The sequence below is a fragment of the Neoarius graeffei genome, chromosome 3, assembly GCF_027579695.1.
Source record: "Neoarius graeffei isolate fNeoGra1 chromosome 3, fNeoGra1.pri, whole genome shotgun sequence".
Taxonomy (NCBI): Eukaryota; Metazoa; Chordata; class Actinopteri; order Siluriformes; family Ariidae; genus Neoarius; species Neoarius graeffei.
In genome coordinates, this window is record NC_083571.1 from 29052801 (window position 1) to 29070442 (window position 17642).

Consider the following 17642-nt stretch of genomic DNA (forward strand, 5'->3'; position numbering starts at 1 on the left):
GAAATATGTGGAAAATGTGTTTTGCACATGAGAAACATGTTATTTGCACATGGGAAACATGTGGTTTTGGCCCAATTTTATGTGAATCACATGTGGGAATGTTTTACACATGTGGTAACATGTTTTACACATGTGCTCTACATGGTAACACGTGGTAACATGTGATCACATGTGGTAACGTGATCACATGTGAAATACATGGGAAATTCATGTGTTTTTTCCATAAGGGTAGTTAAAGAACTCAATACAGCTGCACTTTAGTCTTTTAGTCTGTCGAGTTTTCTCTCACCTTGTCATCTGGACGCCTCATCAGCCTCCAAAGCTTCACCTTTCCTACCAATACCAGGTCAATGCCATTTTAGTCATTTTAATTTCATTTCTTTAGAAAGCGATACAGGTTTAACCTTAATTGGTTTCCATGGTGACCCAAATTCATAGTGCCCATCAGGCGCAGTAAATATTAATTGACTCACTAATATTAAAAAGCGTTGAAATATTAAATACTTTAAGTAATTAAGACTTGATGGAAGGCTGGACAGATGTATCGAACACACACACACACACATCAATTTACCCTTCTGTAGAAAACGAAAAAAGTGGCTCATGACAAATACAGTCACCATAGCAACATTGTTGCTGCTAATGCCTGGTAATTGTACCTGCTAATTAACAAGCATTTCTGTTTAGATTGGCTAACAGCAAAGATTATATTGATTTCTCAATATTTACCAAGGACTTACTAATGAGGAGCGGATTTTGTGTTCCTTGCTGAAATATTTGACATCGACTCCCATTGCCTCACTATGAAAACTCATCTTGTGCTCAAACTGACAAACTGACAATTTGTCCTCCATGCTGCGTTTTCTGGCTTGCACCCAAAGTTGAGATCTGATTGGTCAGGTGATGAAAAAGCGATCGTCATCATCACTCAGTATGCATAATGTAGTTAGGTTACTGCATATGTATTTCACATGCTGTTAAAAAAGACAAACAAACAAACAAAAGTAAAGAAGTGCGACAAAAATAAAACAAAGTGATGGTAGCACTTCTTAAAAGCAGCTCAGTTCTGCCTGCCGTTCATCCCTTTCTCACAGGATCATATATAAATTGTGTACTTTGTCAGTTATCCATGAAAAGATGCAATGCTTTTTTGAAATCTGACATATTTACAGCATCAGGGTTACTCTATGCTGGTACATGTAATGCATGCACAAGTGTTGCTAATGCTGTGAAGTGAACACTTTGATAACGATAAAGATCGGTCACTTTTGAGAAATTTCCACTGGGGATATCTGGTATGGTGTCTCTGAGGACCTGATGGAATGGAACCTGATAAAATGATCACAAAAGGTTTTTTTTTTCCACTTCTTAGCAATGGATGTCCTGTTCATGGAGACCATCTTGTTAAATTTCAGTGCCATTTGAAAATATTTCATATGTCTTCAGTTTAAACAGAGTTTAAACAACGTTTTGTCAATGAGAGACAGAAACACTGTTTGTTTCTGGAATGATGCAAGACGTGAGGAATGTAACTGGTTGTTTATGTTTATTAGAGGAATACAGCCATTATATTTATTGGTAATTTATATCATATGTCAATATTTTATGTAAAGTAATGTATTCTGTTCTCACCTTGAAGCTGATCATTTCCCTTCAACATTTTCCCAATATTAGGGGTCCAAGTGTCAAAGGTGCTGGAACCCTATTGTTTTTGTTCAGATTATTATTATTATTATTATTCTCTACTACAATGGTCATAGAACCACCAATTTTGGAGGAATGGTGCAGTATGCCCCCCTGTACCCATGCACATGAAGGGACCCACATAGGCTTGATGGTGGCGCAATAGCACAAGGTTTTATTCAAAGGTTTATTTGTAACATTCATAGCCGGTACAAAGGTGCAGTGAAATGAGATGCAGCCTTTCCGAAAACTGCGTGTAGCAAACAATAAATTAACTATAACAGTGTGACACCTGTCATAATTTTTATCCATTTATTGTTAAATTTAATATTGTGGGACGACTGCAAAACTGTTATAATCAGTCGTTCCTCCCAGCAAACTACAAAGCCATCTGAACTGAACTGATTTTTCCATGGCTGAGAACTTCTTTACTGACACTTGAGACTTCTTCCTTGTTAAAAAAAAATCTCCTTCCAGAAAGCTTCACATATATGAGCAAATAGACATACTGCTCTATAGATTAACATGTCACTCTGCAAATTGTTGTATTATATGAATTGCGCAATTGGATATTTGGTTCTTGGATAAAATTCAGACTAACACCATGTAGCCTTTGACCTATCCACCTTTAATGTACCCTTTATCTGTGTTATGATGTCATCCACATATTTTTTTTTCTTTCCCAGGCTCTTCTTGAGACCCAGAACATTCTGCGAACTCAAATCTCAAACTTTACCTTCAATTTGGGATTCTCTGGAAAATTTTTCCACACTGGTAAGTGTGTGTGTGTGTGTGTGTGTGTGTGTGTGTGTGTGTGTGTGTGTGTGTGTGTGTGTGTGTGTGTGTGTGTGTGTGTGTAAGAGCTAGAAATGATTTAGCTGGTGATATCAGCCTCATCCATGTGTTTGCGTGTGTTCAGGTACTCAGGAGGAAAACGACGGTGATGATCTCCTGCTGAAGTACGTCAACGAGTTCTGGTGGTTTCCTCACATGTGGAGTCACATGCAGCCTCATCTCTTTCACAACGAATCATCGCTGATGGAGCAGATGATCCTCAACAAGGACTTTGCACTGGTGAGAAAAAAAAATTGCATCAGGCACATGGGTTTACGCCTCTCAGCCAAATGCAAGCATATGCAAATATGCAAGCATATGCAAGATATGCAAGCATATTTATCACATATCACATATCAAGGATTCAAGGGGTGTTTGGATTTTTTCATAGTTAAGGGTTCGTAGCATCTTTAAAGACTCTGAAATGGAAAGTTCTCTTCAGTAGAGTGTACAGATTAAGGATTTTTAAGCCACATGATTTAAGTCATACAGGATGTAAGGCATCATTTCATTTTAGTACAGAAACACAACTTCAGGTTAAAAGTCATGAAAGTACAGAAGCACTGAACTGCATGCTGGGCAAAAAGGTGATTAAAAACCTTGAAATAACTCCAATGTAATTCAAGTTATGAGTAACTAACTTGACAGAATAAAATATTAAATTGAAATTAGATAGATTAGATAAAACTTTATTGATCCCTTTGGGTGGGTTCCCTCAGGGAAATTAAGATTCCAGCAGCATCATTACAGATAAACAGAGAAAAGAAATAGAGAAAACTTCTAGATAAATTAAAATAAATTAAGTATTTACATATACAAATATAGGGCGGCACGGTGGTGTAGTGGTTAGCGCTGTCGCCTCACAGCAAGAAGGTCCGGGTTCGAGCCCCGGGGCCGGCGAGGGCCTTTCTGTGTGGAGTTTGCATGTTCTCCCCGTGTCCGCGTGGGTTTCCTCTGGGTGCTCCGGTTTCCCCCACAGTCCAAAGACAGGTTAGGTTAACTGGTGACTCTAAATTGACCGTAGGTGTGAGTGTGAATGGTTGTCTGTGTCTATGTGTCAGCCCTGTGATGACCTGGCGACTTGTCCAGGGTGTACCCCGCCTTTCGCCCGTAGTCAGCTGGGATAGGCTCCAGCTTGCCTGCGACCCTGTAGAAGGATAAAGCGGCTAGAGATAATGAGATGAGATGAGATATACAAATATAAAAGTATAAGATATGGGGAAGAGAGGAAGAGGGGGAGAAGTGGGGTTAGGGTAAGTGTGTGTGTGTGTGTGGGGGGGGGAGAGCAGGAAAGATATTGCACGTTATATTGCACATTGTCCAGTATTGCTTATTGTTAGGCTAGGCTACTGCTCCTTCCCGTCCTCTGTCCTCCTGTTACCCCTCCTCCCCCCCAGAGAGGAGTTGTACAGTCTGATGGCGTGAGGGACAAAGGAGTTTTTGAGTCTGTTCGTCCTGCACTTGGGAAGGAGCATTCTGTCACTGAACAGGCTCCTCTGGTTGCTGATGATGGTGTGCAGAGGGGCCAACAGGAGGACAGAGGACGGGAAGGAGCAGTAGCCTAGCCTAACAATAAGCAATACCGGACAATGTGCAATATAATGTGCAATATCTTTCCTGCCCCCCCCCCCCCCCACACACACACACACTTACCCTAACCCCACTTCTCCCCCCTTTCCCCCCTCCCCCCTTCCTGTCTTCCCCATATCTTATTCTTTAAATAGCATGGTTATGTGTTGATTTAACAGCAGGATATATTGAAATGACATTGTAAAACATTGAAATTTAAAGGTAATATATTGAAATAATGTCATAAAATCTTGAAATGGTGAGTTGTTAAGTTGAAATAAAGGTATTGCACTTGAAAGAACATTTACAACATGTCCTTTCAGGGCTTCCACATGAAAACATGAACTGTTATTAAAAATGCAAAAATAAAAAAATCTAACACTGTGGTGTAGTCATTAGCACTGTTGCCTCACAGCAAGAAGGTTTTGGGTTCGAGCCCAGCGGCCGATGGGGGCCTTTTTGTATGGAGTTTGCATGTTCTCCCCGTGTCCGCGTGGGTTTCCTCCGGGTGCTCCAGTTTCCCCCACAGTCCAAAGACATGCAGGTTAGGTTAATTGGTGGCTCTAAATTGACCATGGATATGAATGTGAGTGTGAATGGTTGTTTGTCTCTGTGTGTCAGCCCTGTGATGATTTGGTGATTTGTCCAGGGTGTACCCCACCTCTCGCCCATAGTCATCTAGGATAGGCTCCAGCTTGTCCGCGATCCTGCACAGGATAAGCGATAATGGATGGATGGATGGATAACAGTGTGTATAATTAACAAATATAATCCCTATTTGAGCCTTCGTCCCTGCCTCCACCTGACTTGTTCAATAGAAAAGAAATTAAATAAAAGTATTTTACTACTACTAATAATAATAATAAGGTGCAAAACAGGGCGGCACGGTGGTGTAGTGGTTAGCGCTGTCGCCTCACAGCAAGAAGGTCCTGGGTTCGAGCCCCGGGGCCGGCGAGGGCCTTTCTGTGTGGAGTTTGCATGTTCTCCCCGTGTCCGCGTGGGTTTCCTCCGGGTGCTCCGGTTTCCCCCACAGTCCAAAGACATGCAGGTTAGGTTAACTGGTGACTCTAAATTGACCGTAGGTGTGAATGTGAGTGTGAATGGTTGTCTGTGTCTATGTGTCAGCCCTGTGATGACCTGGCGACTTGTCCAGGGTGTACCCCGCCTTTCACCCGTAGTCAGCTGGGATAGGCTCCAGCTTGCCTGCGACCCTGTAGAAGGATAAAGCGGCTAGAGATGATGAGATGAGAAGGTGCAAAACAAAGAATGAACTAGAAGGGCACTTTGTAGAGTGTATACCTCTGCCAAACCACATATTATCAAGATCAAAATCAAATCATTTCAACCTAGGATAATACGAAAGCTGGCCACCAAACTTCATTTAATTTAATTTTAATTTATTTGATTTGTCACATAGTTCGTGACAGGGGAAGCATACAGGGCAAAGCCCCAATTGATTTTCAACCCCTTTGCTTTGGCATAGTTTTTTTTTTTACACCGAATAGATACCATTCCATTCATTCAAATCTGTTCACTACTTTTTGAGTTACGTTGGGAACAGACAAAAAAAAAACATCCTGGATCCTCATACACATCTGGATCCTGGATCCGCAAACGTATTTGGATTTGCATCAAAATCTGAAACAATTGTTCCTTGGCCCATGGCCCACTTTTTCACTAAATTTCATCCAGATCGATTCACTACTTTTTGAGTTATGTTGGGAAAAGACAAACACATAGAGGTGAAAACATAACCTCCTCCAACACAGTTGACAGAGGAAACAATCGACCCTGAGTTCCGCATTATGGTGGCAGCACAGTTTAAAAGCCTGCTTTTAAATCTTCTTTCATTTTCTCTTATATCTATCTGGAGGATTAGTCATGACTGCTTTCTTCTTTCAAAAGAACAAAAGTCTTTTTCCATCTACGGTATAATACCAATATGTCAAGTATTTCTGAGGCTATTCACAAAATAAAAAAGAACAAAACTTTGAAAGCAAACTGTCTTTAATTAATGTGTTACACATTGGAGAAACATTTGGAAATGTTTTATGCAATTTAGTGTCTGAACAGTCTGTCCTTTATGAATAAGCTTATAAGAGGCAGTGTTCAAAACAATTCTTCTGTATCTCTTTAGGGAGCTACATCCCCGATTTATTTTCACATTGGGCTGTAATTATATTCGGGGAAGGAAAGCTTGATGGATTGTTTGCTTTTAAAGCAATGTAGTCGATTAAAGCTCTTGTTAGTAGAAGATAAAGACAGAGAGGTATCAAAGGAAAAGACAGTATACAGTACCAAACTCATAGCTGAATTTAAACCACTATGTCTCTGACCAGGCAGTTGCTAAGGATGAATGAATTAACATGGTTAATATTTCGATTACGTTCATTATGTCTTATATTAAATATAGTTAGTTTTGTTTTTGTTTTTTTTGTTTTTTTTATCAGACATCTAGTTTTTGGGTTTGTTTACCTGACATGTTTCGACGTATGACTGTCGTCTTCCTCAGAGTGTCACCGGATGTTAATTGGTGACGCATCTTTTATCAGCTGATGTTTCTCCCTGTTTGGATCAGGGAGGCCATAGAGATCCGTAAGCGAAGCCCGAGGACCATCAACCGGGATGAGGGAGCATACATGCTCTCCCACACCTGGAGTGCCATCTTGCAGGGGACGAACAGACAGTAGAAGGCGTGACCGACCTGTCAATCCAGACAGGAAGGCCACGCCTTCAGAAACATCAGCTGATAAAAGATGCTTCACCAATTAACATCCGGTGACACTCTGAGGAAGACGACAGTCGTACGTCGAAACATGTCAGGTAAACAAACCCAAAAACTAGATGTCTGATAAAAAAAATAAAAAAAACTAACTATAACATGGTTAATGTATCCCATGTTCTTAAACATGATCTTTGTCTCACAAAGCTTTATGTCTGAGTGCAATTTCTTTGCTTTGCGATTCTGAGTGTGATGTATTGAGTTATACATTCAGTATAGACTGATTTGTCAAGATCCACTGGCAATGAAGGCCATGTTGCTCCTTTTTGCAGTCACATCCATTCTCCAACCACACCTATAGTAGCAGACTCAAAAGTCCTTGTTTACCTTTTGAAAAGGAAAGATAAAATCCAAGCATTTGCAGAAGCATTTGGGCAGGAAAAAAAAAACTAGACAGGCTCTGGTAAAGGTATATAACTGAGGAAGGTCTTTTTTTCATTCATTTATCTTCAGCTTTATCCTGGTCGAGATTGTGGTGGGTCTGGAGTCTATCCTGGGATCACTGTGCATGAGGAATACATCTTGAGTGGGACTCTAGACCATTGCTGGGCACCATGCAGACACTCATTCACCCCCATGGGCAATTTAGAGTAGTCAGTCTACCTACAGGCATGTTTTTTTAGAGGTGAGAGGAACACCAACAACCTGGAGGAAGCACAAGGATATGGGGAGAACACACAGAAGAACATTTTCTTGCTTAATTGCATTAGTACAACCAAGCAGAAAAACAGAGTGAAGTCTCAAATTCAGAGGAAATGTTGGGTTTGAAAAGAGAAGATCTCTTGTGAATGGAACATGTTCTGATGTTCCTGTTGTTTCCATGTGTCGATTTTCTGTTCAAAAGCTTTCCTCAAATGTTGGTTAATATTTTAGATGGGAGATTTTCTGAAGGAAAACACTTTGTCCTAAAGAGTTTCCCCAGAGAGACAAACTGAAGAACTGAAAAACTGGTTGCCGTGCCAGATTTCCTTCTTAGACGATGTCAGTCTGGTAATTAAATGGGTGTTCAAACAGACGTCCCTCCAGGACAGGATTTGATCCCTGTTTGGTATGCACCACCAAGGATAATGCCAATCTGGTCCAGATGGACCATCTTATCCATTTACGTATAAAGTCTAATTACCAATATTTTCCGATCCACACTGAGATCAGCATAAACTCTCCAGTCTCCTTTGGGTGCCACGTCTTCTTCTTCTTCTTTGTGGAATAACTGTTATATCAGGTTTGTTAAGTGTCTGTCGCAAGAGTCCATCCTTGAGGGCCTAAGAAAACATTTTAGCAGATACAGAGAAAAAAAACATTAGCGAATATCTTATGCGTTTCACTCAGAAAACCGTCTAGGCTTGGGATTTTCCTTCTCTGTAAAGCTTTTATTGTTTTCCTTTTTTCCTTGGGGTGATGCTTGCTTGCATTTAGGATAGAGAGAGAGACTATGTTTTTCAGATTAAGAGATCTTGCATTTATCTTACTTAAACCCTGTGTCATTAATGTCTTTACATGAGGTGAGATATGCATCGCATTCAAGGTTTTTTTTTTATTATTGCCTGACCAATTATTTATTTGGGGTTTTTTTGTTCTGTATAATAGAAAATGTAGAAATTTTTGCTCTGATAATGGGATTTTCACCCAGATGAAGCCTTAAATGCACAATTTTTTCATATTTGTTACATTAAAGCGACTCTATCTACTTTATTAATTTGCTTTTTCAATTCTATGAGCCTCAGCTGAAGTATTTTTAGATCCCTGAAGTTTCCCCAGAGTGGCGCGTCATTTGAATAAAAGATAATATTTTCTTCTGAAGGTCACTAATGAGCTGAGCAAAATTCAGCAGAACTTATGTCATATAAACATTTACATGTGAGTTTTTTGTAATTAATCAAATAGAACAGCATTGCGTTGTTCTATCATGAGTCACTAAACCTCGAGTCCCCAGTGTTCAAGTTCGAGTCAAGTCCGAGTCATTAAAAAAAATTCTAGTCGAGTCCAACACTCCAACTGCACCATTTGACGGTGGCTGTTTTAGCACGATTAACATTAGTTTGTTCCTGAACATGATGTATGAACAGGTGAATGTGCTTCTCTTTGTCAGGGAGTGTGAAGTATTCTGTCAGAGATGGTTGGAAGACGGATATAAGTGCAGAAGGTGTGTTTATTAATACAAGTGAAGACAGGTAAACAGTCCAGAACGGCAGGCAAAATCATAAAATGGTGAAACAGGCAATAGGTCAAGCGAGGCACAAACAGGCTATCGTAGACTCAGCAGAATCAAAGACGAGAAACAGGAAATCAGGAAACCAAAAAGGAAATATGGCTCGGTAACGTGTCAGTAACACAACCCAATACTTTGCAAAGTAAGTGTGTTTTCACAGTTTTTATATTGGCACGCTGATTGCACCTTAATCCTGTGTAGGTGCGAGTCGTTTACAGCGCGTGCACGAGAGTCTGCTTGTCCAGAGCATGCCCGAGAGTCTATCTGATGCATGTGCCAAGGCGCGCAGGTCTGACACTCTTACATATAATTAGTATAAAAATGAATGTAGATATAAATATCTTGTGCCAAATTATTATGGCATGTTACAAAAAATAAAGAAAAAAAATCTGAGTCCTTGTCTCCATTTTCTGAGTCCTAATGCAGTTAATGCACGAGTCTGAGTCCAAGTCAGAGTCGAGTCACGAGTCCTTAAAATTAGGGCATGAGTCGGACTCGAGTCCGAGTCCTGGACTCAAGTACTACAAGCCTGTATTATATCGTATTGTATTGATCACACTAATCAGAGCTGAGCTGAGCAGGTTAAACACTTTCTGCATTATGTGATCCTGCATTTGTTTTAAAGCATAAGGTGTGTGTGTGTGTGTGTGTGTGTGTGTGTGTGTGTGTGTGTGTGTGTGTGTGTTGGGGGGGTATTTGTTATATACGGTGGTGATGCAGTTATTTTTCTACACATTTCTTCTGGCTTTTTTCCAGAAATGTCAAGAGATCAGGAGCAAACACACACACACACATGCAATCACTCCCACTTTTATTAAACATGAGTCAGTCATAGTTGATAAACCATGAAATGACTCATGCATGCACAGGTCCTGACCCATATACTCACTGTTACACACATACAGGCTCTGGATCTCAGCTCAGAGGACACATTTCATTTCCTGTGTGATTAACCACCAGTATGTCCACTAGGTTCAAACTTAATCACTGCCAGTATTCTGTGTGTGTGTGTGTGTGTGTGTGTGTGTGTGTGTTTCAGCTTGTGCACTCACCCCTATTAAACACCTGCTGTGCTCCCCCTCTGTCCTACATAATACATTTTTTCATTATGTCCATGTTGTGTGTGGACATGTTCTACTTCACGTAACCTAACAGGACCTTACCCTCTACCGACGTGCACATACTGTATTCATTTATGTTAAAATACTTCACATTTTGTTCTCTGATATTTCCCAGAAAAGCAAATATTTCCACACAGTAATGTTTTATAACGTATGACACTCTGAGTGTTTTCGGCATGCCTTAAACCTTCTTATTGAAGACCAAGATATAAACTACATGGTGTGTCTCTGTAGCTATAAGAAAGAACATAAAACCTGTAGAATTGATAGGTATAAGACACAAAGAAGACAGATCCATATCTCATACACACACCGTCTCCTTTTATCTTGATAATATTGTCGACACTATATCGTTGCATCAGGGTTATATGTCTGCGAAGATTTATTTTGTTTATAGAACGAAAAAAAAAACGCATTATGGTGACACAGTAACATGATATTCAGGGATATTCTCGTGCATATTACATTGGGATAGGGGTGTACCTCGTACGTCAGGTGATGAGACCAGAAACTGTGCCTGGTAATCAAAGCCAGAACTCATTTCCTGTTGTAAACTTGTGTTTAATTCATTAAATTTATTAAACAGTAATGGTCTTTATGAGAATACATACAAGGGGCAGAGTTAGAGTTAAACAGAGGCATATCTTAGTGTTACAGGAAGTCTGGCAGTTTGATGTAACAAAAATTTATCATCTCAAATTGTAGGCTACTTTTAAACTGTCATTTGAGGCCAATATTAAATACATAAATATGACACTCTTTATTAATTAATTCATTAAATGCAGCATCACATTTCATATGAAGGACACCAGAGAGCACGTCCTCTTTGCTTAGCTCATGAACCTGAATTATTTTTGGAAAGAATTACAAACAAAACTTACAAAACCTGTAAGTGGAGCAGATGAGTGCTTGGTCAGCTTTAAACAAAAACATGAGCTTTATTTTATAAATTTGACAAATTAAAAGCATTTTAAAATAACTTATGTCCCGTCCCCATGTCACAATTTCATGACAAGTTGTGAACACAGAACACAATATCTCATCTCATTATCTGTAGCCACTTTATCCTGTTCTACAGGGTCGCAGACAAGCTGGAGCCTATCCCAGCTGACTACGGGTGAAAGGCGGGGTACACCCTGGACAAGTTGCCAGGTCATCACAGGGCTGACACATAGACACAGACAACCATTCACACTCACATTCACACCTACGCTCAATTTAGAGTCACCAGTTAACCTAACCTGCATGTCTTTGGACTGTGGGGGAAACCGGAGCACCCGGAGGAAACCCACGCGGACACGGGGAGAACATGCAAACTCCGCACAGAAAGGCCCTCGCCGGCCACGGGGCTCGAACCCGGACCTTTTTGCTGTGAGGTGACAGCGCTAACCACTACACCACCGTGCCGCCCCCAGAACACAATATAAATCTGAAAAAAAAAAACCCAGATGTGCTGGATCAAGTGCTATACTATACACTACAGAATAACCAAATTTGCAGCGATTAATGTAATAATTACAATTAGGACTATTCATGAAGCAATATACTAGACTCTGATTAGATGTTTATTTCAATGCTTGCCATCTTTTCATCCATACATCATTGTTTTAGAAGTTTTATTTTTCCATTTTTAAATTGTCCCTTGCTTATAAATTACATTCGACAGGAAAAAGTCAGCATTTTCTATCCCGTTTTTTTTTTCTTTTCCCCAAACAGGGCTTAAAGGCATGTGTTTGTCTTTAAAGGTGGTAGTTTTGATGTTATTTGGGGGGGGGGGGGGGGGGGGGGGGACTCACACACACTCAAAAAAAATCGAACACCCTCAGAAGCGTGACTTATACCCAAATTGACAATACACAACTTTCCCAGCATAAATCTTGACGTAACTTTTGTAGATCCTACAACTTCAACTGTTTTTGGGATTCATGCAAAAGAGAAACATATTTCAGTTCAAGAAATGATCTGTAATTATGTAATTATGTAGTTAGTGTGTGTGTATCTCATCTCATCTCATTATCTCTAGCCGCTTTATCCTTCTACAGGGTCGCAGGCAAGCTGGAGCCTATCCCAGCTGACTACGGGCGAAAGGCGGGGTACACCCTGGACAAGTCGCCAGGTCATCACAGGACTGGCACATAGACACAGACAACCATTCACACTCACATTCACACCTACGGTCAATTTATGGCCCTTTTCCACTACCCTTTTTCGGCTCACTTCAGCTCACTTCAGCCCGACACGGCTCGCGTTTCGACTACCAAAAACCAGCACGACTCAGCTCGTTTCAGCCCTGCTTAGCCCCTAAAACTCGCACCGTTTTGGAGTGGGGCTGAAGCGAGCCAAGCCGTGCCGAGTGAGGCTGGGGGCGTGAGCAGACACTCCCCTGTGCACTGATTGGTGAGGAGGAGTGTCCTCACATGCCCACACACGCCCCGCGAGCGCGCTGGGATCTGTAAACACCGCAAACCCGGAAGAAGAAGAATTACGAATTACGAGAATTTCTGAAGCCTTATGCGCCTCGCCTCATCTATACGCTCTTGCCAGTATCTGTTGGCCACAGCACCAAGACCAGCAACACTAACGACTCCATGTCCTCCATGTTTATTGTTTACTATTCGGGTCGTGAGACTACCGCTTAAAAGATCACTGAATCAGTGACATACAGAGCATCGTGGACGAGTTCGCGGAGCGCAAGGCTCGTCGTATGCCCTTCAAATAATGCGCGCAGTAGGCTATTGATGTTTTATTATGAGCCATGTACAGTATGTCGCCTAATGTTTTTTTGTTTCTGAGTTACATGTTCGTTTGAAGGACTTAATGTACAAAATAACATAGTTGCACCCCGTAGTGTTGAAATTGGTAAACACAGTGCATTCAGTGAGGTTTGCACCGCCCTCCTTTTATTTCTGACTCTTCCTGTCACCACTCTGAGCGCTCATTCGTATGCCCTTCAAATAATGTGCGCAGTATAGGCTATTGATGTTTTATTATGAGCCATGTACAGTATCCTAATGTTTTTTGTTTCTGAGTTACATGTTCGTTTGAAGGACTTGATGTACTAAATAACATAGTTGCACCCGGTAGTGTTGAAATTGGTAAACACCGCAGTTGCGGACATTTTGTAGCCTAAAATGATGTTATGATAAGCTTTAATAAAGGGCCCGGTCATTTGCCCCGCCCCCGGCCCGGCTCTGACTTGTTCCGCCACTGTCACTGATGTCACTGTTTGCGCTGCTTAACGACATCACGTGACGTCCACCCACTTTCGCTAACTCCACCCAATGTGTCCACCCACTTCCAGCCAGCACGGTTCAGCGCGGTTGTAGTCGAAATGCAACTCCAACAGCCCCGCTCAGCTCGACTCAGCACGGCACGGCTCAGCCGCGTTTGTAGTGGAAAAGCGGCATTAGAGTCACCAGTTAACCTAACCTGCATGTCTTTGGACTGTGGGGGAAACCAGAGCACCCGGAGGAAACCCACACGGACACGGGGAGAACATGCAAACTCCACACAGAAAGGCCCTTGCCGGCCCCGGGGCTCGAACCCAGGACCTTCTTGCTGTGAGGCGACAGCGCTAACCACTACACCACCGTGCCGCCCGTGTGTATATATATATATATATATATATCTGTCTCTAAGACATGCTTGTGTGTTTTATTAGGAACACGGTATTCCTGTAGACATGGGCTATGCTGTAGCGCCTCATCACTCTGGTGTGTATCCCGTGCACATGCAGCTGTATGAAGCGTGGAAGAGGGCGTGGGGCATCCGAGTGACCAGCACAGAGGAATATCCTCACCTGAAACCTGCACGATACCGCAAGGGCTTCATCCACAACCACATCATGGTGAGCAACACACACACACACTTATTCACAGACTTTACTGCACACAAATTTTTGACTCAAAGGAAAATTTATCCATATGTCCATGTGGGTGTGTGCTGTGTGGGTGCGACAGCTAATATATACTTAATGTGTGTTGTATCTTAAAACGTTCACATGTTCAGAGTAACAATAGGGTTCAGGATTGTGTGGGTGCACACCAGTGTGTGTTTGTGTGGATGTGTGTGTATGTTTGTGTCCTCTGGGCTGTAACATTGGTACCCTCATGAAATATGCAGGGAGACTAGCTCCTGGAGAGAGAGAGAGAGACACACACACACACACAGGAGGCAGAGCTACAACACTACAGAGCATCAGCTGCAAATCAATGAGGCTAAAACAAATACACATTCAACCAGAATTAATAATCTTCCTCGGATACTCCAAGAAAGACTAAATAAAATGTCCCAGAGTGGATCTAGACAACACACACACGCAAATAAATAATATTTTTGTTTATTCAGACACTCAGTGAGATTCAAATGAGATATCCTAAAGTGGATTCAGCTCAGTAAAATCTATTAGTGGCGCACACACACACACACACACACACACACACCACAGATTGAGACAGAAGTAACTGTAAATAGCCTTATTGGTGTAAAGCACTATTTAACACATTGATTCAGCTAATAAGCTAACGAGCGAAGATGTTATTAGCCGAGTCAGAACATAACGTCCATAGAGGTTCTGTGTCCTTGATCATTGTAGATAGGTTTTACACTTATTTACATATGAAATAATTAATAATTAAACACTAGTGAAAGATGTGCTCATTATGAACAACTGGATGAGGCAAATTGATTCAGAAGTATAAGCACTGTTTTAGCTGATAGATGAACAGAGTTGTTTTCATGTCTACACAATATGGGATGTCATATTATAAGGCACACTTTCCATGATGCTTTCCACACATTTTTCTTTACTATAACAGTTGTAGATGGACAGACAAAAGAAAATTTCTGTATGAATGTCCTGCGCTCTATAATTAAAGGGGCTGGCTCACCGAAATCATCTGCCGTCATTTTCAATGGTAACGATATTCCAGAAACAATCCACAACAATTTGGCTGCGTCCTAGGCTATAGTTTTAAATTGTAACATGAAATTGAAGATATTTTGTCAAAGTATGTGTATTTCAAATTCTTTCGAACAATCCATTGTGTTTTCACAGTTATTTGGTTGTAATTGACCAGAACCAGGCGGCCACAAACAAAAGAAAAGATAAGACATATTTTGTTCAAAGTGTCTACATATGACACATACAGTGGTGCTTGAAAGTTTGTGAACCCTTTAGAATTTTCTATATTTCTGCATAAATATGACCTAAAACATCATCAGATTTTCATACAAGTCCTAAAAGTAGATAAAGAGAACCCAGTTAAACAAATGAGACAAAAATATTATACTTGGTCATTTATTTATTGAGGAAAATGATCCAATATTACATATCTGTGAGTGGCAAAAGTATGTGAACCTTTGCTTTCAGTATCTGATGTGACCCCCTTGTGCAGCAATAACTGCAACTAAACGTTTCCGGTAACTGTTGATCGGTCCTGCACACCGGCTTGGAGGAATTTTAGCCCATTCCTCCGTACAGAACAGCTTCAACTCTGGGATGTTGGTGGGTTTCCTCACATGAACTGCTCGCTTCAGGTCCTTCCACAACATTTCGATTGGATTAAGGTCAAGACTTTGACTTGGCCATTCCAAAACATTAACTTTATTCTTCTTTAACCATTCCTTGGTAGAACGACTTGTGTGCTTAGGGTCGTTGTCTTGCTGCATGACCCACCTTCTCTTGAGATTCAGTTCATGGACAGATGTCCTGACATTTTCCTTTAGAATTCGCTGGTATAATTCAGAATTCATTGTTCCATCAATGATGGCAAGCCGTCCTGGCCCAGATGCAGCAAAACAGGCCCAAACCATGACACGACCACCACCATGTTTCACAGATAGGATGAGGTTCTTATGCTGGACTGCAGTGTTTTCCTTCCTCCAAACATAACGCTTCTCATTTAAACCAAAATTTCCATTTTGGTCTCATCTGTCCACAAAACATTTTTCCAATAGCCTTCTGACTTGTCCACATGACCTTTAGCAAACTGCAGACGAGCAGCAATGTTCTTTTTGGAGAGCAGTGGCTTTCTCCTTGCAACCCTGCCATGCACACCATTGTTGTTCAGTGTTCTCCTGATGGTGGACTCATGAACATTAACATTAGCCAATGTGAGAAAGGCCTTCAGTTGCTTAGAAGTTACCCTGGGGTCCTTTGTGACCTCACTGACTATTACACGCCTTGCTCTTGGAGTGATCTTTGTTGGTCGACCACTCCTGGGGAGGGTAACAATGGTCTTGAATTTCCTCCATTTGTACACAATCTGTCTGACTGTGGATTGGTGAAGTCCAAACTCTTTAGAGATGGTTTTGTAACCTTTTACAGCCTGATGAGCATCAATAATAATTTTTCTGAGGTCCTCAGAAATCTCCTTTGTTCGTGCCATGATACACTTTCACAAACATGTGTTGTGAAGATCAGACTTTGATAGATCCCTGTTCTTTAAATAAAACAGGGTGCCCACTCACACCTGATTGTCATCCCATTGATTGAAAACACCTGACTCGAATTTCACCTTCAAATTAACTGCTAAACCTAGAGGTTCACATACTTTTGCCACTCACAGATATGTAATATTGGATCATTTTCCTCAATAAATAAATGACCAAATATAATATTTTTGTCTCATTTGTTTAACTGGGTTCTCTTTATTTACTTTTAGGACTTGTGTGAAAATCTGATGATGTTTTAGGTCATATTTATGCAAAAATATAGAAAATTCTAAAGGGTTCACAAACTTTCAAGCACCACTGTAGATGAAGAAAAAGTTCAAGATGGGTGAATTTTGCTGCACAGAGAGCTAGCAGAGTAACGGTCACTTGCTTTCAAAACACAGTGGCCCACATGTAAACAAAAACAGCTAATTGGATTCTGGGAAAGGTGAGCTGGCCATTTTAACAACTAAACATTGCACCATGTTTGTAAATTGGCTACTGACCTGTTTCAGTCATGTGATTAAAATTCGAAAGCATCCAAGAAGTGATACTGACAAAAACAGTGATTTGGATCCAATCTGATGTTAGCCAGCTGTTACGTTAGACACAGTAGAGGCTGGATGCAAGTGCAGGAAGAAATGTTTTAACAATAAACGCAGGACAAACAGATCCAAAACTAATTAGATCGTGGTCAAACAAACAAGGTTCAGTTCAATGCAAGATGGACGATTCCTGACAGAACCCCCTTCCAAAGGTCCTACTCCCAAAAGCCCCCCCCCCCCCCCCAAATTGGAGAACCAGAACCTCTGGGCAAGGGCCTGGTGCTGGACAATTTCCCATCTGATTTTGGCATGAATTCAAATGCATACATTGATTCCACATAATTAAATTGAGTCACATTAACATAGTTTGTTTTTGTAAATCCAACAGAATTTGATCCTGTAAATTCAAAGGTCTGGTCTCTGACCAGACCTCAGGATCAAACCCAGGTCATTGGTGTTGTGAG

General features: G+C 41.1%; 1 protein-coding gene across 3 annotated transcripts in view; it reads left to right on the forward strand.

Annotated features, from left to right (window-relative positions):
* ndst3 (N-deacetylase/N-sulfotransferase (heparan glucosaminyl) 3) overlaps nucleotides 1–17642 on the forward strand; it is a 167881-nt gene that overhangs the window by 49420 nt on the left and 100819 nt on the right. For all 3 annotated transcript variants that reach the window (XM_060916597.1, XM_060916595.1, XM_060916596.1), the window contains exons 3-5: nucleotides 2370–2457; nucleotides 2603–2757; nucleotides 13860–14045. In XM_060916597.1, the coding sequence (XP_060772580.1) occupies nucleotides 2370–2457; nucleotides 2603–2757; nucleotides 13860–14045 (429 nt within the window). The remainder of the gene's footprint in view (nucleotides 1–2369; nucleotides 2458–2602; nucleotides 2758–13859; nucleotides 14046–17642) is intronic.